Source organism: Carcharhinus amblyrhynchos, unplaced genomic scaffold (assembly GCF_965287045.1).
Source record: "Carcharhinus amblyrhynchos unplaced genomic scaffold, sCarAmb.v2.hapA scaffold_38, whole genome shotgun sequence".
In the NCBI taxonomy this organism is placed as follows: domain Eukaryota; kingdom Metazoa; phylum Chordata; class Chondrichthyes; order Carcharhiniformes; family Carcharhinidae; genus Carcharhinus; species Carcharhinus amblyrhynchos.
Window position 1 is genome coordinate 4600498 of NW_027649779.1, and position 18393 is coordinate 4618890.

Consider the following 18393-nt stretch of genomic DNA (forward strand, 5'->3'; position numbering starts at 1 on the left):
CATGCATGTATGTGTTTGTGTTTGGGTCTGTGTACCGACTCACATAAGTGTGTGCACTTGTGTGTTTTATGAGTGTATGTATGCGTGCTTTTGTATACAATTGATTGTGTGCATATGCTGTAGTTTTTGTGCCTGTTTGTACAAGTGTGAGTCTACATATTCGTGTGTGTGTGTGTGTGTGTGTGTGTGTGTGTGTGTGTGTGTGTGTGTGTGTGTGTGTGTGTGTATGGCTACACGTGTATTTCTAATTGTGATAGTTTTGCGCAGTATTGTCAGTGCGTGTATTTTTTAACTGTTGCTTTAAGATTCACCGGCAATTATTAACTGAACATGATCCAAATAATCCGAACAATGGAGCACATTTTCAGAGTCTGCTCTTTAAGTTTCTTTTATATGAGTGCTACGGTGATATGAGGAGAGTGAATGAAATAATTCATTGATGCATCTCAGAAACCCCAGTAACAAACAATGAAAACCGGGGAGGATTTAATTATGTATTTAAATTTGTGTTATGGGAAATCAATGTCAGCACATGATTAACAGAAACAAGAGTGTTGAAACATTTTTGAATTATTTTGCATATATTAGTTTATGTGTATTATAAACTTCAGTGATACTTTGATAATGATAATGATACTTCAAAATCTGTAGCAAAGAAGGAATCTAATTTGTACTGTTGACAACTGACTCCTGATTATAGGCAGCCGTTCCCTTCCAAACATGCTACTTATGAGAGGGAGGAGAGTGAGCTCATAGTGGTAAACTCTCTATCCTGTGAAGCAATGTTCCTGATGGTTCTGACCACTGAGGAAGTGGAGGTGAGTGGATTAAATAATGGCATTCCTCCTCTTTTCATTGAAGAAGTTGTGGTACATGGGTTAGCTATTGATCCTCTCCTCTCTTTGTTGGGTAAGTAGGAATCCGGTATGTTAACAATCCCTCTCTCTGATGGGGGGATTGTTGCTCGATGTTTTTGTGTGACCCTCACTTCAGTTCCCAGTGGGTTTGGTGCAGCAGCTTAAAACTGACGAAGGGTAAAAGCATGGACAATGAGAGAAGCAGAAACACCGAGATCTAAATGTTGTGTTTGTTTGTCAGAAATGTTGAAATTGTTGGATTTTTCCTCAGGGAGGAAAGTCAGTGAATTTATTTTGGAGAATCCTGTAATAAATGAGCTCTATTCTGTCTCTAAGACAGGGTGGATCTGAACTGGGCGCAGAAGTTCAACAAGACTTGGAATTTGGCCTGAAAATATCTGACTCAAACCAAAAAAAAAATCAATTGGAAGGAAAACTGAAAAGCAATCAATGAAGCGATTGGGTATTTCATTTATCGTTAGAGGAAAATGAATTTATTCTTTTTATTGTAGTTTTAAATGTAACCAAGTGATTCTCATTGACATGAATTAACCGTATCCATCAGTGCAAGGGAAATGTTCACAAAACTGGGTTTACCGCTGGATTTGTCAACTGTTCTGTTGATGATCTTCAAGGGGATGGCTTCATGTCCCACCACACAGGAGTAAGAAGCGCCGCTGGACCATTCCTCTGCTGCAATGGATAACAGGCTGTACATGAAGAAGGAGTTATTGCCGTTCTCCGCCACCACCTCGGTGTTCCTGTAGTTCCCGGGATTCACCGGCTTGTCGTTGACGGTCCACTTGACGAAGATCTCTCGGGGGGAGAAACGTCTCACTAAGCAGCTGAGAGAGACGAAACTCTGAGCGGAGACGTCTTCTGCCGAGGGCAGGAGGACAGAGACGACCGGTTCCCGCGGATTTGGATCTGCAGAAAATGTACAATAAATGTCAATAAACTGGAGAATTCTGGAGACAATGAAACCGCTGGTTAGATATTAGGAAAATGTGCTTCGCTTTTGATTTTAAATGTTTCCATTTTTGACTTCCAGCTTGGAGGAGAGGTGAACACAATTGTTTTCTCAAATAATTCAGGGGGGCGGATTGGAAAGTTTCAGAAATTTTACAGCACAGAATCAGGCCATTCGGCCCAACTGATCCACTTTTCTTATTGTTTTCCTAGTTTTGATGCACCACATCAGACTCCCCCCTTCTTCTTCGATATAAACCTAGTAACATCGCCTTCAGTTCACTTTTCATTCATCAACACATCAAACTCCCCATAAAAATATCGATCGCCCATAGTCGTTTCGTTGTAGTTTTTTTTCCATTCAGGGGAGACCATTAATGCACTGAATATTAAATATTGACTTGTACACTTCCACTGGAGATAGCCACAGTGATGCATTTACATAGAAACATAGAATAGTACAGCACAGTACATGCCCTTTGGCCCTCAATGCTGTGCCGAACGATGTCCAATCCTAAGATCAAGCTATCCCACTCCCTATCATTCTGGTGTGCTCCATGTGCCTATCCAATAATCACTTGAAACTTCCTAAAGTGTCCGACTCCACTATCGCAGCAGGCAGTGTATTCTACACCCCACCACTCCCTGAGTGAATAATGTATCTTGGACATCCCTCCTATATCTCCCACCATGAACTTTAAATTTACACCCCCTAGTAACAGCTGCATCCACCTGAGGAAATATTCTCTGCACGTCCACTCTATCTATCCGCCCCCCCCCCCCCCATCATCTTATACATCTCTTTTAAGTCGCCTTTGATCCTCCTCTGCTCTAAAGAGAAAAGCCCCAGCTCCCTCAACCTTTCCTCATGAGACCCACCCTCCAAACCAGGCAGCATCCTGGTAAATCTCCTCTGCACTCTCTCCAATGCTTCCACATCCTTCTTATAGCGAGGTGACCAGAACTGCACTCAATATTCCAAATGTGATCCGATATAGTTGCAGCATAACCCCACAGCCTTCAACTCAAACTCCCTATAAATAACCGGTAAAACACTATAGGTCTTCTTCACGGTTCTATCCACTTGAGTGGTAACCTTTAGAGATCTGTGGATATGAACCCCAAGATCTTCCGGTTCCTCCACATTCCTCAGAACCCTACCTACATTTTGACCCCACATTTATTGCTTCAGTCTCTCAGCTCACCTGTTTCCTTGTGGATAGATGTTCTTAAAGGAGTCGGCAGATCCTGATGGCTCACCACGCACTCAAACACAGCCGCACTCAGCCAGGCTTGTGTGGAGATGTTTAATTTGCTGATCACGCTGTCAGGATCCGCTCCGGGCTTTTCGGCAATCTCTGATTTCAAATACTTCCTGTCTCGGATCCAGGACACGTTAACTCCATAAGGAGCATGAGAAATGATGCAGGTTAAGGTCACGGTCGCCTCCAGTAAGACCTGTTCTATTGGTGGTGGCTGTATCTTCACTGTAGATTCATGGCATTCGAGAGGATCTGTGAATGAAAAATGAAAATCAACCCTAGTTCCCCTTCAGAAGCAGGACAGCAGTCTTCAGACTGAAGGAGACCAAGTTGCCTTCGAGGTATCAATCTCCAACTATCGCCTTTCAATTTCTATAGGCGATGGCAAACCAGCTTGTTCTATGAAATTATTCCCTTTATTAAAGTATTGTAGCTGCTGTATCATTCTCATGAATCAGCATTACAACTGATACCACCCTGAACTCAGGAACAAAGTACTGGCCGTTGCTTTATAAGGTTAAGATGCATTTTGCAATATTTTACTCCTGTGCTGTGACCTGTGAAACAGTCCGATACCCACTGTCTCTCCAAGTCTTACTGGCTGTCTCAAGAAAAAAAAAGGTCACGTCAAGGCCACCTCACTCACTTCAAGACAGAAGGGAACATTATTTGAAAAGGAGACAGTAGCATGGTGTGTTGTCGATGGAGTTGTAACCTAGGGCGACACTCTGGGGAAATAGATTCGAATCTCACCACTGCAGATGGTGAAATGGGAATTTAATAAAAATCTGTGATTAAAAGTCAAATGATCACCATGAAGCCTTTGTTGTAAAAGCCCACCTGGTTCACGAATGTCCTTTAGAAAAGTAAACCTGCTGTCTTTATCTGGCCTGGCATGCATATGACTCCAGATTCACAGCAACGTGGTCCACACTTAAGTGCCCTCAGGGATGGAATATAAATGCACATCTCAGGAAGCAATAACAAAAATTGCTGTTGTGATGCAATTCTGAGTAGCACTGTCTGAATGCAGCAAACTACATGACAATAACTTAGAAATTGTTCGATGCTTTGTACTAACTTTAATAGATCCCTAATTCCAATTAACATCAGAATGGTATATTTTATGCACGATTTGAGTCTCTTACCCCGAGATACGCTGATGTTCTGACTCTGAGTGAATTCTTGATGAGTGACCTGGCAGGTATAGACCGCTTTGCTGAACCATTCCCCAGCGGAGACTGTCAGCCGACTGCTGGCCGAGAAGTTCCCGTTCACTCGACAGGCGGGAGAGGTGACAATTCCTGAATGCGTGGGTTCCCCATTCTTCAGCCAACTCACTTCCATTGACCCTGGCTGGAAATCGATGATTGAACAGACGATGGTTGCAAATTTGCTGCTTGAGATTTCTTCACTGGAACTCACGGTGAGGATAACAGTTGGATGGAAAACTTGAGGACCTTCAGAAAAAAAGCATATTCGTCATTTCCTGCAGAAGATGTGGATCAATTAAACTTTTGTCGACATTAGCAACTCATTTGCAGTCTATAGACACTAGCCGGAACAATCCAGGGGTCTGGATTATGCACATCTATTTAACTGAGTTATAACCAAGGCCCTACATGTTAACCACAGTGTTTCTGTTTCACACAAGCTCCACAACACTTACATGGCATTTCAATGCTCTTGACTGAGCTGCTGTGTTGAACCTCACAGTCAATTCTGGGACATTCTCCCGCTGAGTCGCTGATGGTTAACTGGCTGCTCAGGGTGTAGGTTCCCTTTGTGTTTCTCACTGAAGGGTACGTCTTAAACCCAGTGGTGAACGGCTGCCCATTTTTCTTCCAGGTCACTTTGGATTCATCTGGAAGGTAATCCATCGCCAAACAGCCGTAAGTGATGGAGCCGTCGGAGTTCTGTTGCTGACAGGAGGAGACCAGGCCGTAGAGAGTGGGCGGAGACGGTGTCGCTGGGAAAGGATAGCCAATTGAACAAGTTAGACTCTTTTTTGCGTTTATTAAGTCATCAAACATATTGTTACAAATATGTTTCTATATCAGATATAGCTTTTGGTGTTGCAGGGAAGAAGGGACATGGGTAGTAGGTGTGATCAGGATAGTGATGAGCTCTGACCAAAGTGAATGGAGGAGTAGGCTCAGTGGGCCGAATGGTCTACTCCGGCTTCTATTTTCTATGTTTCTATCTCGAACATTGATTAAAATTATGGACTTTCCTAACACTTCCGGATTAAAACTTTCATCCACCTTTGAGATGATGTTACTTCTGTCATTTGGGAATTGTCATCTCTGTAAAAACTCATATCCCTGTCTCCACTTCTATCAAATTAGGAAGAAAAGAAAACATTCTGGTTTCCTCAAACTGACATGTCATTCATTGGACTAACAGAGAAGAGCAAAGATTTTCTCCATTATTGATGAAACTACTTATTTCTCAAACAACAACACTTTGTGATGAAGAAGTTGTCTCTTCATTCAGATCATCCACTCACCTGATGAGGGAGCTCCAAACGCTTGCAATTCCAAATAAACCTGTTGGACTTTAACCTGGTGTTGTGAGAATCCTTACTGTGCCCACACCAACCTCACTCCGGCATCTCCACACTAGTTTTGGAAATTGCCTGTGTTCAAACTGATTGGTGCCCCTTCCTCTCTCCAACTCACTGCCTCTCAATCCACAAAACGAAGATTAGTGACTTTGCTTCAAAAATACCTCCGGAATGAACACTTACTGAAGGGATCAGGAAACTCTAAATGTGATTATAAATTCAAATAAATGCAACATTTTCTAATTGAAGGATCACACATTAATAGCAAGAGTTGGCCATTCGGGCCCTGAAGTTTCCTCCATCATTCACTGAGATTACAGATGAGCTGATTGTGGTGCTAGCTCTATTCTGAACCCCCTCATTCCGCCTGTCCATCACCCGCTCTCTGCCCATTTCCCCAGCTCTTTGCCCTTTCCACTGGCTCTCTGCCTTTCGCGGTGGCTCTTTTTCTCTTTTATCCAGCTCTCTGTATTTCCACCTGGCTCTCTACACTTCCCTCCAGCTCTGTGCCCTCTCCCCCGGCTCTCTGCTCTTTCCCTCAGCCCCTTACGCTTTCCCTCAGCTCTCTGCCCTCTGAGCCTGGTCCCTACCCTCTTTCTCCTTTCGTTTAGCTCTCTGGCCTTTCCCCCGACTCTCCTGCCCTTTCCCCTGGAGTCTCTGCCCTTTCCTTCGGCTCTCTGCCCTTTTCGTGCCTCCTTGCCCTTTTTCCTGGTTCTCTCCCCTTTCCCTGGGCTCTCTGCCCTTTCCCCCATCTCTCTGCCCTTTCTTTCAGCTCTCTCCCCTTTCACTGGTCTCTCTGCCCTTTCCCCTGCTCCCTGTCCTTTCGCCTCTCTGGCTGCCCTTTCCCCTGGCTTTCCGCCCTGTTCCCCGGCTGTGTGCCCTTTCCCCCGCCTCCCTGCCCTTCCCCCAGCTCTCTGCTGTTTCCCCTGGCTCTCTGCCCTCCCCCCACCCCGGCTCTCTGCCCTTTCCCTCGCCTCCTGTTCTCCCCTGACTCTTTGCCATTGCCCCTGGCCCCGAGCCCCCAGCGATTCCCTCCAGCTCTCTGCACTCCCAGGGCAGCTCCCACCTTTGAACACCAAACTGCCGCTTGAGATCTTTCTTCTCTCTCCTTGCAGACCCTCCCCACACAGATTTAGTGAGTGTGAGTGAGAGAATGTGAGTGTGTGAGGGTGAGTGATTAAATGAGTCAGAGTGGATGAGTGATGTGTGAAGGAAGGTGGGTAAGTGAGGGTGAGTGAGTGAAGTTCTTTGAGTGAGGATGAGTGATTGAGGGTGAGTAAGTGTGGGTGAGGGTGAGAGAGCGTGAGTAAATGAGGGTGTGTGAGAGAGGGTCGGTGAGTGAAGGTGGCTGGATGAGTGTAGGTAAACAAGATTGAAAGAATGAGGGAGAGTGAGTGAGGATGTGTGAAGGTTAGTGGAGGTGGGTGAGTGAAAGTGAGTGAGATTGAGTGAATGAGGGTGAGGGAGTGAACGTAACTGTGTAAGTGAGGGGTGAGAGTGAATGAATCAGGGTGTGTTACTGAGGGTGGTGTGTGACAGTGTGTGAGGGAGAATGAATGTGGATGGGTGGGAGAGTGAGGGTGAGTGAGTGAAGGTGTTTGATGAGGATGAGTGATTGAGGATCTGTGAGTTAGGGTGCGTGATGTTGAGTGATGATGAGTATGTGAGGGTGTGTGAGTGAATGTAAGTGCGTGAGTCTGAGTGAGTTTGAATGGGTGAGGTGGCGTCAGTGAGAGAGAGAGACAGAGAGACGGTCATTGAGCTTGAGTCTGTGGGGGTGAGTCTGGGTGATTGAGGATAGGTCGGTGAGTGAGTGAGTGTGAGTGAGAGTGAGTGAGACTGGATGAGTGAGAATGGGTAAGTGGAGTGAGTGAGTGAGTGTGAGAGAATGAGGTGGGTGAGTGCGTGTGAGTGAGTGAATGTGGGTGCGTGACTGAGGGTGTGAGAGTGAGTGAATGTGAGTGAGTCAGTGAGGGTGTGAGAATAGTGAGTCAGGGCGGGCGATTGAGGTTGAACGAGTGTTTGTGGGTGAGTGAGGATGGATGAGAGTGAGTGAGCGAATATGAGTGAGTGATTGTGAGTGAGTGAGTGTGTGAGGGTGTGAGGATGAGTGAGTCAGGGCGTGTATTTGAGTGAACGAGTGAAGTTGAATGAGTGTGTGTGAGTGCTTGTGTGTGAGTGCGTGGGGATGGATGAGAGTGAGTGAGGGAATATGAGTGAGTGATTATGAGTGAGTGAGTGTGTAAGGGTGAGTGACTCAGGGTGAATCAGGATCAGTGAGTTTCTGAGTTTGAATGCTTGAGGTTGAGTGCTTGAGGTCGAGTGCGTGAGGGCGAGTGCGTGAGGGCGAGTGCGTGAGGACGAGTGCGTGAGGGCGAGTGTGTGTGAGGGCGAGTGTGTGAGGGCGAGTGCATGAGGGCGAGTGTGTGTGAGGGCGAGTGTGTGAGGGTGGATGAGTGAGCAAGGGTGAGTGAATGAGGGCGAGTGGGTAAGCGTAAATGAGAAAGAGTGAGTGTGGGTGAGTGAATGAGGGTGAGTGAGTGAGAGTGTGTCAATAAGGGAAGGTGGGTAAGTGAGGGTGAGTGAGTGAAGTTGTTTGAGTGAGGATGAGAGATTGAGGGTGAGTGAGTGAGGGTGAGTGAGTGAGAGTGTGTCAGTGAGGGAAGGTGGGTAAGTGAGGGTGAGTGAGTGAAGTTGTTTGAGTGAGGATGAGAGATTGAGGGTGAGTGAGTGAGTGTGGGTGAGGGTGAGAGAGTCAGTGAGCCACCTCCTCCTCTCCCTCTCCATCGATCTTTTCCCGATTCTCTCCATTGATCAGCTTTCAGTAACAGGGCTGTGTAAAGTCAGGAATCAGTGGAGATCACCGGGCAGCTGCTTTAATGTCGGGGCCTTTCTTTCAGAAACACGGATCAGTGAACAAATAGACAGACTGAGGGAGCTGGAAGGGAAGCTTCCAGCAAAACTAGGGTCACACAGGAATCAAACACCAAGTTTACACCAGTATTGGGGAGCCAGGCGGACTTAGTCTCAGCCAGATCCCTTCTTATTGATTGTGTCTTTGTGTCCGGTGTAACACATGGAAATCCCTACTTCTGACCTCATGTTGGATGGAATGTGTCATTGATGAAGCAAGAGAAGATTGTTGGTCCCAGAACAGTCCCCTGCCGAACTCCTGCAGTGATTTCTCAACTTAGATGTTTGACCTCCAACCACCATCACCATCTTGCTTTGTGCTAAATATGACTCCAAACAGAGAAGAATTTCCCGCTGAAACTTATTCACATGAGTTTTACTCGGGCTCCTCGATCCCACCCTCATTCAAATGTTAGTGGGGGAGGGGGAGGGGGTGGCCGAGGTGGCACAGTGATTAACGCTGCTGCCTCACAGTTCAATTCCCGATATGGGTCATTGTGTATGGAGTTAACAAGTTCACCCCGTGTCTGCTTGGGTTTCCTTCGGATGCTCCTGTTTCCTCCCACAGTCCAAAGAAGTTTGGGTTTAGGGGACTGGCCGTGTTAAATTGCCCCTTAGTTTCAGGAGGTCTAGTTGGAGTAAATACATGTGGTTATGGGGATAGGGCTTTGGTGGGATTCCTGTTGATACAGACTCGATGGGCTGAATGGCCTCCTTCTGTACTGTAGGATCTTGTGATTCTATTCTATGATGTAAATGACAGTCTGACGTATGTGAGGTGGAAAGTGTGTGAGAGGGTGTTTGGTGTGTGTTTGATAGAGAGAGGGTGAATGTGTGTGTGAAGGTGCCTGTGTGTGATAGACTGTGTTTGCACATGTGTGAGACAGTGGGCTGCGTTTGCAAGAGGGGACAGTGTGCCTATTGGAAAGCAAAATAAACTGTTCATGAGTGTGTGGAAGTGTACATGGGATTGTGTGTGAGTGAGAAAGATGTGTGCAATGTGTGTGGGTGATAGAAGCAAAGTGTGTGTGTGTGTGTGTGTGTGTGTGTGTGTGTGTGTGTGTGTGTGTGTGTGTGTGTGTGTGTGTGTGTGTGTGTGTGTGTGTGTGACAGAGAATGTTTGTGCGAGACTGTGCTTATGTGAGAGACTGTGTCTGTGTCTAAGTTAGAGTGTGTGCATCGGTCTATGTTTGTGAGAGAGTGTTTGTGAGAGAGCTAGTGTGAGAAAGCAAGAATGTACAGGTGCGAGATAGTGTGTGCAAAAGAGATGGAAATATATTCGTGTGAGAGAGAGAGAGCGATGCGTGTGCAAGAGGAATTCCGAGAGAGTGTGTGTGAATAAATGAGAGACAACTTGTGCATGTGTGACAGAGTGTGGGAGAGAGCGTGTGCGTGAGCGTGAGACTATGCTTATGTGTGTGTGTGCGTCTGCGTGTAAGAGAGAATGTGTGTGGACGTGTGTGCGTGTGAGTGTTTTTGTGTATGAGATGTGAGAGACTGATTGAGAGAGCGAGAGTATGTCTGTATTTATATTTGAGACAGAGTATGTAGACCGTGAGAGAAAGAGGATGTGTGAGAGATATCGTTTGAGAGAGAAAGTAAGTGTGCGTGTGTATGTGTGAGAGAATATGAGCGTCTGTATGTGTGTATTTATGTGTGTGAGAGTGTGTGATGTGTGTAAGTCTCTATCTGGCTGATTCAGTCTGGAAAAGCACCCTCACTCCACACATACTCACCTACTCACACAGTCAGTGGGAGTGACACGTGAGCACAATATGGACTGTGGGGCACGGGTTGGAAAAACATTTAAATCTTTCACAAGTCAGTCACAATTAAATAATTTCCTCTTTCCTCAATGACAGAAACTTGTAAAACCTCACGCAATCTGTCACAATCCAGGGCAAAGCCACCCACAAGATTACCCGGCCCCTCATTCACCCTATTCACTCTCTCCATCACTAACAAGCAGCGTCAGCAGTGTGTATTATATACAACATGCACTGCAGCAACTCACCAAGGCTCCATAGAATACACTGTCCAAACCTTTACATCCTAACAGGACAAGGGCAGCAGCCACATCTGAAACACTATAACCTGTAAGCTTCCCTCCAAAACATACACCATCCCGACCTGAAACAATATCTCAATTCATTCATAATCGCTGGGTCAAAATCCTGGAGCTCCCTGCCTAACAGCAGGGTGGATGCCTGCAGCATATGGACTGCAGTTGTTCAAGGATGCTTCATGTCAACACTTTGTGAAGGAACAATTAGATTAAAAATTCTGGCCGAGCAAATGTCTCTAAAATGCCTTTAGAAGATTAAAAATAATATGCAAGTGAATTTGACCCTTCAACTGTCAAACTAAACAGTTCAGGGGCTGCTGTAGTACGGAGCACAATATAGTAAATCTCACTTTGTATTTGTTCATCGAACGTTTGTTCATCGTACGTTACTGCTTAAAAATCACCCAATTCTCCCTCTACAGCCTGATGTTTCTGCTTCTCTGATGGTCACAATATGCTTCAGGGATTTAATTTCTCAGACGCCGACTCAAACATCAAGTTAAACAGTCACATTTCTCACAGACACAAATTTCCTGAAGAAATAAATCAAATTTCAGTCCCCGAAATACATCAGAAGGTTTATAACCAGTCAGGGAGATTCCTGGTCCCAACACAGTGACCACACGCACAGAAACAGAACAGACACAAACGGTGCATCAGCCGAGTTCCCAGCAGAAAGATCTGTTCAATCTGTCAATTTCATTCAATGAAATTGATCAATGGTCAACGTACAACAACAGAACATCAATTACTTATTTTAAATTAAACTGATATTCATTTGAAAACTCCCTGAAACTTTTAATTATTTATCTATTATAAGTTACCTCTCGTAAAGATGTAATTTCACTGAAAATGAGCAATCAAAACTATCAGTTTCGGGACAGTTCAATGTCCCTGCAGAGATGCAGTAACATTATAAGAATTAAACAAACATGGACACATTAACATTGAATGTCATTACATGATTCGAACTAATTTTTTAATTAAATGTAGTCAACTAAATAATCAAGGCAAAATACCTTATCGAGCTGAGCAGAGCAGAGTAAAGAAATGATTTGTTTCTGAATTCATTTTCGATAGAATTAAATATTCTCTAAAACAGATAATATGTCGTATACCAGTGCAATATTCAAGGTCTTTTGTTTTGAATTAATTAGCACGGATATTATGTTTTGTTATTGCTAAATGACAGTTAGTTCTCCTGTTACTGATTAGTGCTCCGCGATAAAATCAAATTTCAATCATTCAAAACTTGTCTTTGCCTCGAACATTGTGAAGTTATTAGGTTCCAACTAAATCTTAAACAATTAACTTCAAAATAATGAATGGAAATATTCAAACATCTGTAATTCATTTGCTAAAATCAAATCACGTTGTAATGTTTTCCGTTTCCTCTTTTCCTTTAAGTGCCTTATTATAACCTACAAACGTGTTACAAATGCAAGCTTCTGAACTTGGCTGTGCTGTAACGGCCTGGCAATTTGAGATCAATGAAACTGCTTCTTAGATTTAATAATTTAGACCATTCATATAAATTAATTACTGAACATATTGTTTAATTTAAGAAGATCTGAATTAAGCAGTGAAACATTCAATGAGGACAAATGATTCAAATCCTCGGCAGCATTGAAAAATTCTGCGCAAAATAAGTTGAGTCTTTTTCTTCAATATAATATTGAATAAGAATTACACATAATGCACAAGTAGAACCAATTCTTCTATTCTGTCACTCATCCAATAATTCTGTTGTGTGTTAAACATTAATGGAGGCAGAATGTTATTATTAAGCGCAGAGAAAATATTACTTCTATAATCTTATTATAATATCTTTACATAAATTAAGCTTCATGAATTTCAATTATTAACTTGTTAATCTCTAGCCAGTTTCTGTTGACACTTTACGACAATTCAAACACCGTTATGTTGACAATTGCTTAGTCTTAGCGAATTCCACCGGTCGGAGGACTGTGTTCTCTCTGTCAAGTTTATTCAAACTGTGGAATTCTAACTGATCAATTGTCAAATTACAACAACAAAAAAATCAATAACTTTTTTTCAAAACTGAACTGATATTCATTTCAAAATTCCCTTCGAATTTTCACTACCTCTCCCTGTCTATCTCAAATCTCGAAAACTGGGCTTTTTTTCCTGAAAATAAGCACATCAAACGTAACAGATTCAGGGTAGTGTAATGTCCCTAACAGTGATATAGCGACGCAGTAAGAATTGTAATTCATGATTTATTTTATGATGTAAGCATCAGGTAACATGAATAAAATGTATATATATATATATATATATTTCGAAACCTGTTTGTTTTCTATAGGCAAGGATTTTTAAGCGTTTTATTTTCATTTAGCTGGTATTAGTATTTTCATTACACTTTTAAAAGTGTAACCGCTCAGGATCACGGAGCTTAAAAAATACAGAAGCAATTGAGAAACACCAACCCATTTCACAAATTTTGAGATGACATTCGTGATTATTTACCTCGGCATCAAACTACAAATTACGTGGAAAGAATGTTGCGCCTGCACAAAGAGAATGTAATAAACGGGCACAAAAATTGCCAAATAGCAACGTCTTATTCTCCAAAACTCATATTGAAGTGAAAGCGAACTTCATCGGGTTATAACAATTAACGCAAAGTATCTCGTTGAACTGAGCGCTGCTGTGGAAACAGCTTGTTATCATTGAAATAGTTACTGGAATTATCACAAAATATTTCCAGCCTAGAAAGGTTTCTTCTCATGTTAGTTGTGTGCAAAGCACATCAGAACTACTAGAAGGGATTAATGAATAATGATATTAATATAAAGTAATCTTTGCTGAATGTGGAGTTAGAATACCGATTTTAAATTGTTTAATTTATCTTAATTTTACAATTAAGCTGCTCATGAGAAGTTTGTCGTTGCAGCAACGACTTAGTGTCCGAATGAACGTTGTACGTCATGACATATTTTAACTTGTAAACGTTAGTTAGCATTTATAAAAATGTTATGATATCTTTACTTATTTTTCCAAAACATGCCTGTTTTCTCCCGACAAGGATTTTTAAACTCACAGATTGTTTGCATTCAACCAGAAAAAAGTATCACTCAGTGCCACCGAGTTTAAACAATGCCAAAACACAAAACCATTTCACACATTTTAAACATTCATAGTGACCAAACCGCAAAATCTCCTCAACAGAAACACACCAAAACACATCAACGAGGGAAGGAATCCATTTCAGGGGGACGCAACTTAATGATACACTCAACAAAATCAAAAATATCATTGCAAGAAAATCTCAATATCCAATCCGGCAAACCAGCTCGTCACCAAATATATGAATGACTAAATGAATGACTGCCCGTTGAAGTGGTGGAGGCTACCTCGCTAAATATATTTAACACACGGGTAGATAGGTTTTTGGTAGGCAAGGGAATTAAGGGTTATGGGGAGAAAGCGGGAAAATGGAACTGATCCACTTCAGATCAGCCATGATCTTATTGAATGGCGGGGCAGGCTCGAAGGGCTAGATGGCCGACTCCTGCTCCTATTTCTTATGTTCTTATGTTCTAAAGTAAACAGAAATCTGGAATAAGAGCAACCGCATAGCGAAGAGGTGGAATACGTCCAACAAATTAACATTGAAACTTTGCCACAATTTATTCATAGTGGGTCATATTTCAAACAGATTTCAAACATTCTTAAACATTTGGATAGTAAAAGCTGCAGCGGTCAGGTAAAACATTGCATGTATCCCAAATTGGGAATGCAGTGGCAAATTGTGTTTTGGACGAGTGGCGTAAACCGTGGTTTGGTTTAACCAGCAGTTATCAGTTACGATTTTAAGAAAATATAAATAAATAAAGCTTGCCTGATTTCTGTGTGCAGGCACACGTCAAATAGTTTAAAACCCTAAAAAAACCCTTAACAAGTTTAAACAATAGTTTAGAATAGTTTAAAAATGCGTTGTATGTAATCACAAAACGTCCAACAGCTCAGCATCACGGAGTGTGAACAATGCAGAATCGCGAAACCATTTCATAAATTTTATTTCTTCAAAGTCACCCAGACAGACAACCTCCTCACCAGAAAAATGCATCACTGAGAGACTGAACCCCGGTTCATGCAGAAGCAGCTCAATTCTACAAACAGTTTCAACAGAATCAAGTTTCACATCGGCAGAAAATCTCAATTTAAAATCCAGCCAATCCGCCCATAACCAAAGTAACTAATAATCAAACTGAGCACAGCAATAACATAACAAAACCAGCATTGTGATTAAGCCGAACATGTTCATAGCATTAATGCAGACAGTTTAACACATTTTGTTAAGATTGGGTTAGATTTCTAACACTTGTGGAGTAGATGGTGGAACTCGCAGCCACTAGATGTCACCGAGATTAAATATTGCAGAAACGCCGAACTTTTTAACAAAAGGAAGGCATTTAATGTAACCCTGACACACACACTGTCCTCAGCAGATAAACACCAAATCACAAGAAGAGACTAAATTCACCTTTTATCAATTAACAGAATTCTATAACCGCAATTTAATCAGGAGCACCTGAAACATTGTAAAGATTTTTCAGCACAGAATCCACCAAACCACATTTCAGTGAACAAGTGAATGAATAAAATCGAGAAAAATATAAAACAAAAACTCAAATAAAACACTGACTAAATAAATGCATGGTTCTTACCTGCAGTCACCGTCACCATGGTCCCTTGTCCCCAGTAGCCCTCAGCGTCACAGTGTCACATTCTCTAGGCTGGGTCATACAATAACCATTCCTGCACAAAATAGACAGAAATCCATCAGTATTTAAACAAAATCACAAGACAGAGGGAAAGTAAATCACTGCATTTTTCATGAAATTATTACTACCCTGGTGGATACCGTTCGCTCAACATAAATAACCTTAATGTTCTATATTTCACATGGGATCACATGATCAAGTTATTGAAAACACTAACTGATAATCAAAAAGTTATCATAATTTTTTCATATTGATTCTCGCTATTTGTGTAGTGCTGGGACATAAATAAGACAGCACTGTAAATAATGCCGAATTGTAAAACAAAGCACTGCCCGAGAATCGGTCAATTAGCGCTGAGGGGTTTTTGTATTGACAGTAACTGTTGTGCCACCCCAGGTATCCCCTGCTGTAGTATCACAGAGTCACACACCCGCACAAAAACTGCGCTCGCTCTCTGTTCAGTACTGCCGCTCAATATTTACTTCAAATAGACCCGTATTCCTAATGTAATTTACAATTTATGCAGCTGTTCACAAAACACAATCCAGAAACACCTCCTCCAAGTATCAGAAATAGTAAAACGAGCATTATATCCAGCTGAAACAGTAAATATAAACAGAATGAAAATCTCGGCTCATTATGCCTGTGTGTTTTCCTGATTTAATGTTTAATTTTCACTACGTTAGGCTTGTCAGAAGTGGTTTGTGTTTTGGTTCTGATTACTGGCGCTATTATTATATTTAAAACAGATACTGACCTTCAGGTTATGATGGAAGATGTTGAATTCCATCTCGAGCTGTTCTTGTTCGGGTCTATCCCTGGATCCTCTCGCTGTGGCCTCTTGCACAGTAATAGATGGCGGTGTCTTCGGTCTTCAGCCTCGTCATCTCCAAAGAGAAGATGTTGTTTGAAGTGTCTTTGGACGCAGTAAATCGATCCTTAATTGATGGGGCGTAGTCGTTGCTGGATGAACGATAGTAGCTAACTAGCCACTCCAGCCCTTGTCCAGGAACCTGCCGGACCCAGTGCATCCAGTCGTTACCAACACTGAAGCCACTGGTTTTACAGGTCAGTTTCAGGGAGCCTCCGGGACGCCCGGTCTCTGCCTCTGGCTGAGTCAACACAATCTCCGACTGGACACCTGTAAAAATAGATCAAAAACCCCGAGGATTAATCTTAGTGAAATGATTGCTGACTCTGGAACATTCCAGAGATAGGTACACATTGAGACAGTGATAATGAGAGACTTGGACAATAACAAAAAAATACTCACCGTATAAGAAAGTCAGCAACAAACTGAGAGAAATGGCCGACCTCATCTTTCTGGTGATTTGGGGGAAATGGTTGTGTCAGGAACTCAGTGAACAAACCAGCTCCCGGACTGTTGGATTCCGGTCCCAGTGAGCGGTATTTAAATACCCGGCAGAAGGGGGCGGCTTTCCAGGCGCCGCCTGTTGGCTCCCTGCTGGAGGCGGCGCCTGGATCCACGTCCCACCTTCCACACCCCCAACAGAATGGACTCGGAGATTTACAATAGATTAATATTAAAATGGGCATTTTATCTGTATCAGGATATTTGTTTGGCTAAAATGTTCATTGTATTGTCCCCATTATTTCTGATGTGATATTACAGTTCATCATCACTTTACTTAAAAAAAAACTAATTCCATTGTAAATGTGGTGCTTTTATTATCAAGCCCCTAACAAGAAAACACATCTAGAAATGACGAAATAACATTTTTTGGAAAAATAAATAAACTGTCAGTCTATTTTGCAACAATTCCGGGTCTCTGTCACTTTACAATAATAAAGCATAGTTTATCAGAAAAAAATGTTATCGACTTCTGTAACTAAATGCGGGGGATGAAGAAAGCGATTCGATTTGCAGTATGGATGGCTATCACTGTACAGTTTGGGTTTGGAGATGAGAAGGAAATCTCACAGGTACAATGTTTCTCCTTATATTTGTCAAACTTCCCCAATGTCGAAAGCAGTTCTTTGAAAATAATAGGACTCCCGCCCTCCTCATAATGAAACAGTGAGGTGACAGAGAAACATAAAATTAAATTGATTTTTGACGGAGAAGTTAATGAATCGGAACAGACACTGAGATCATTAAAGTTCTCCTTCAAAATCCAAATCATTGCAGCTCACTCTATTGGCCACAGGCTGTCTAACATTCACTAGTATTGGGAACACAGGATATCAGGACTTTGCGGCACATTGCACAATATCACAAGAATAAATGTTTTATCTTCCATTGAATCAGGTTATGAACTGATCATTTCTCCACTCATTGGCAGCTATGAGAGGAACTCTTCAATAACAGAAATCAGGTTATACTGTACAATAGAACACGGTGCAAACCTGGCACAAGATCAGTCGGGTGCAAAACGTTCAGAATATTACAGGAATCCCCGTTGCTCGTCTCAGTTTTAAGATTTTATTTTAATATTATTTCCTGCCATTGCATCGATTTCACTTCACTGGGGAATTGGTCCCATCAGCATCTCTCTCTCTCTCATTTCATGAAGTGGTTAAAAACATTAATTATTGGAATGAAATTTACTTGGAAACTATACAAACAATAAGAAAAAGGTCACTTTATTGTTTTATGATTGTATTTACTCAGATAATGAACAGGACATTGAATGAAAATATTTGATTACAATGATTACCACTTCAAATGTGTCTTTCTTGTGGGAATGAAAGATTTATTGTTTAAATGTCTGAATCCCATTTTGTCCATTCAGGTTCACGCTAATCTGTCCCACACAGTATTTGGCAGCAATCCAGGCTGCTGTCAAATAATCAAAGTTATTGACAGGAAACATCTGGGGCTGTTTGTGCAGTAGATCAAAGACCTGTTTCCTTTGTACTGACCACTTGGCTGCAAGCCAAGTTAAAAACCTTCACGTTGTCAATGCGGACTATTTATATACAAATCAACCCAGCAACAGTATTGGAAGCACATTAATTTTTAAAAGTTGTAAATCTAGATGATTTTTTT

The 18393-nt window shown here is 42.2% G+C and overlaps 1 gene segment (V, D, J or C); it reads right to left on the reverse strand.

The window, feature by feature from the left end:
- Positions 1-883: 883 nt before the first annotated feature.
- LOC145362414 (Ig heavy chain C region-like) lies at positions 884-16702 on the reverse strand. The segment is given in 6 exon segments: positions 884-1784; positions 3032-3340; positions 4758-5057; positions 15327-15377; positions 16225-16524; positions 16657-16702. Coding segments are annotated over 6 exon segments (1398 nt in total).
- Between the last annotated feature and the right edge of the window lie 1691 nt (positions 16703-18393).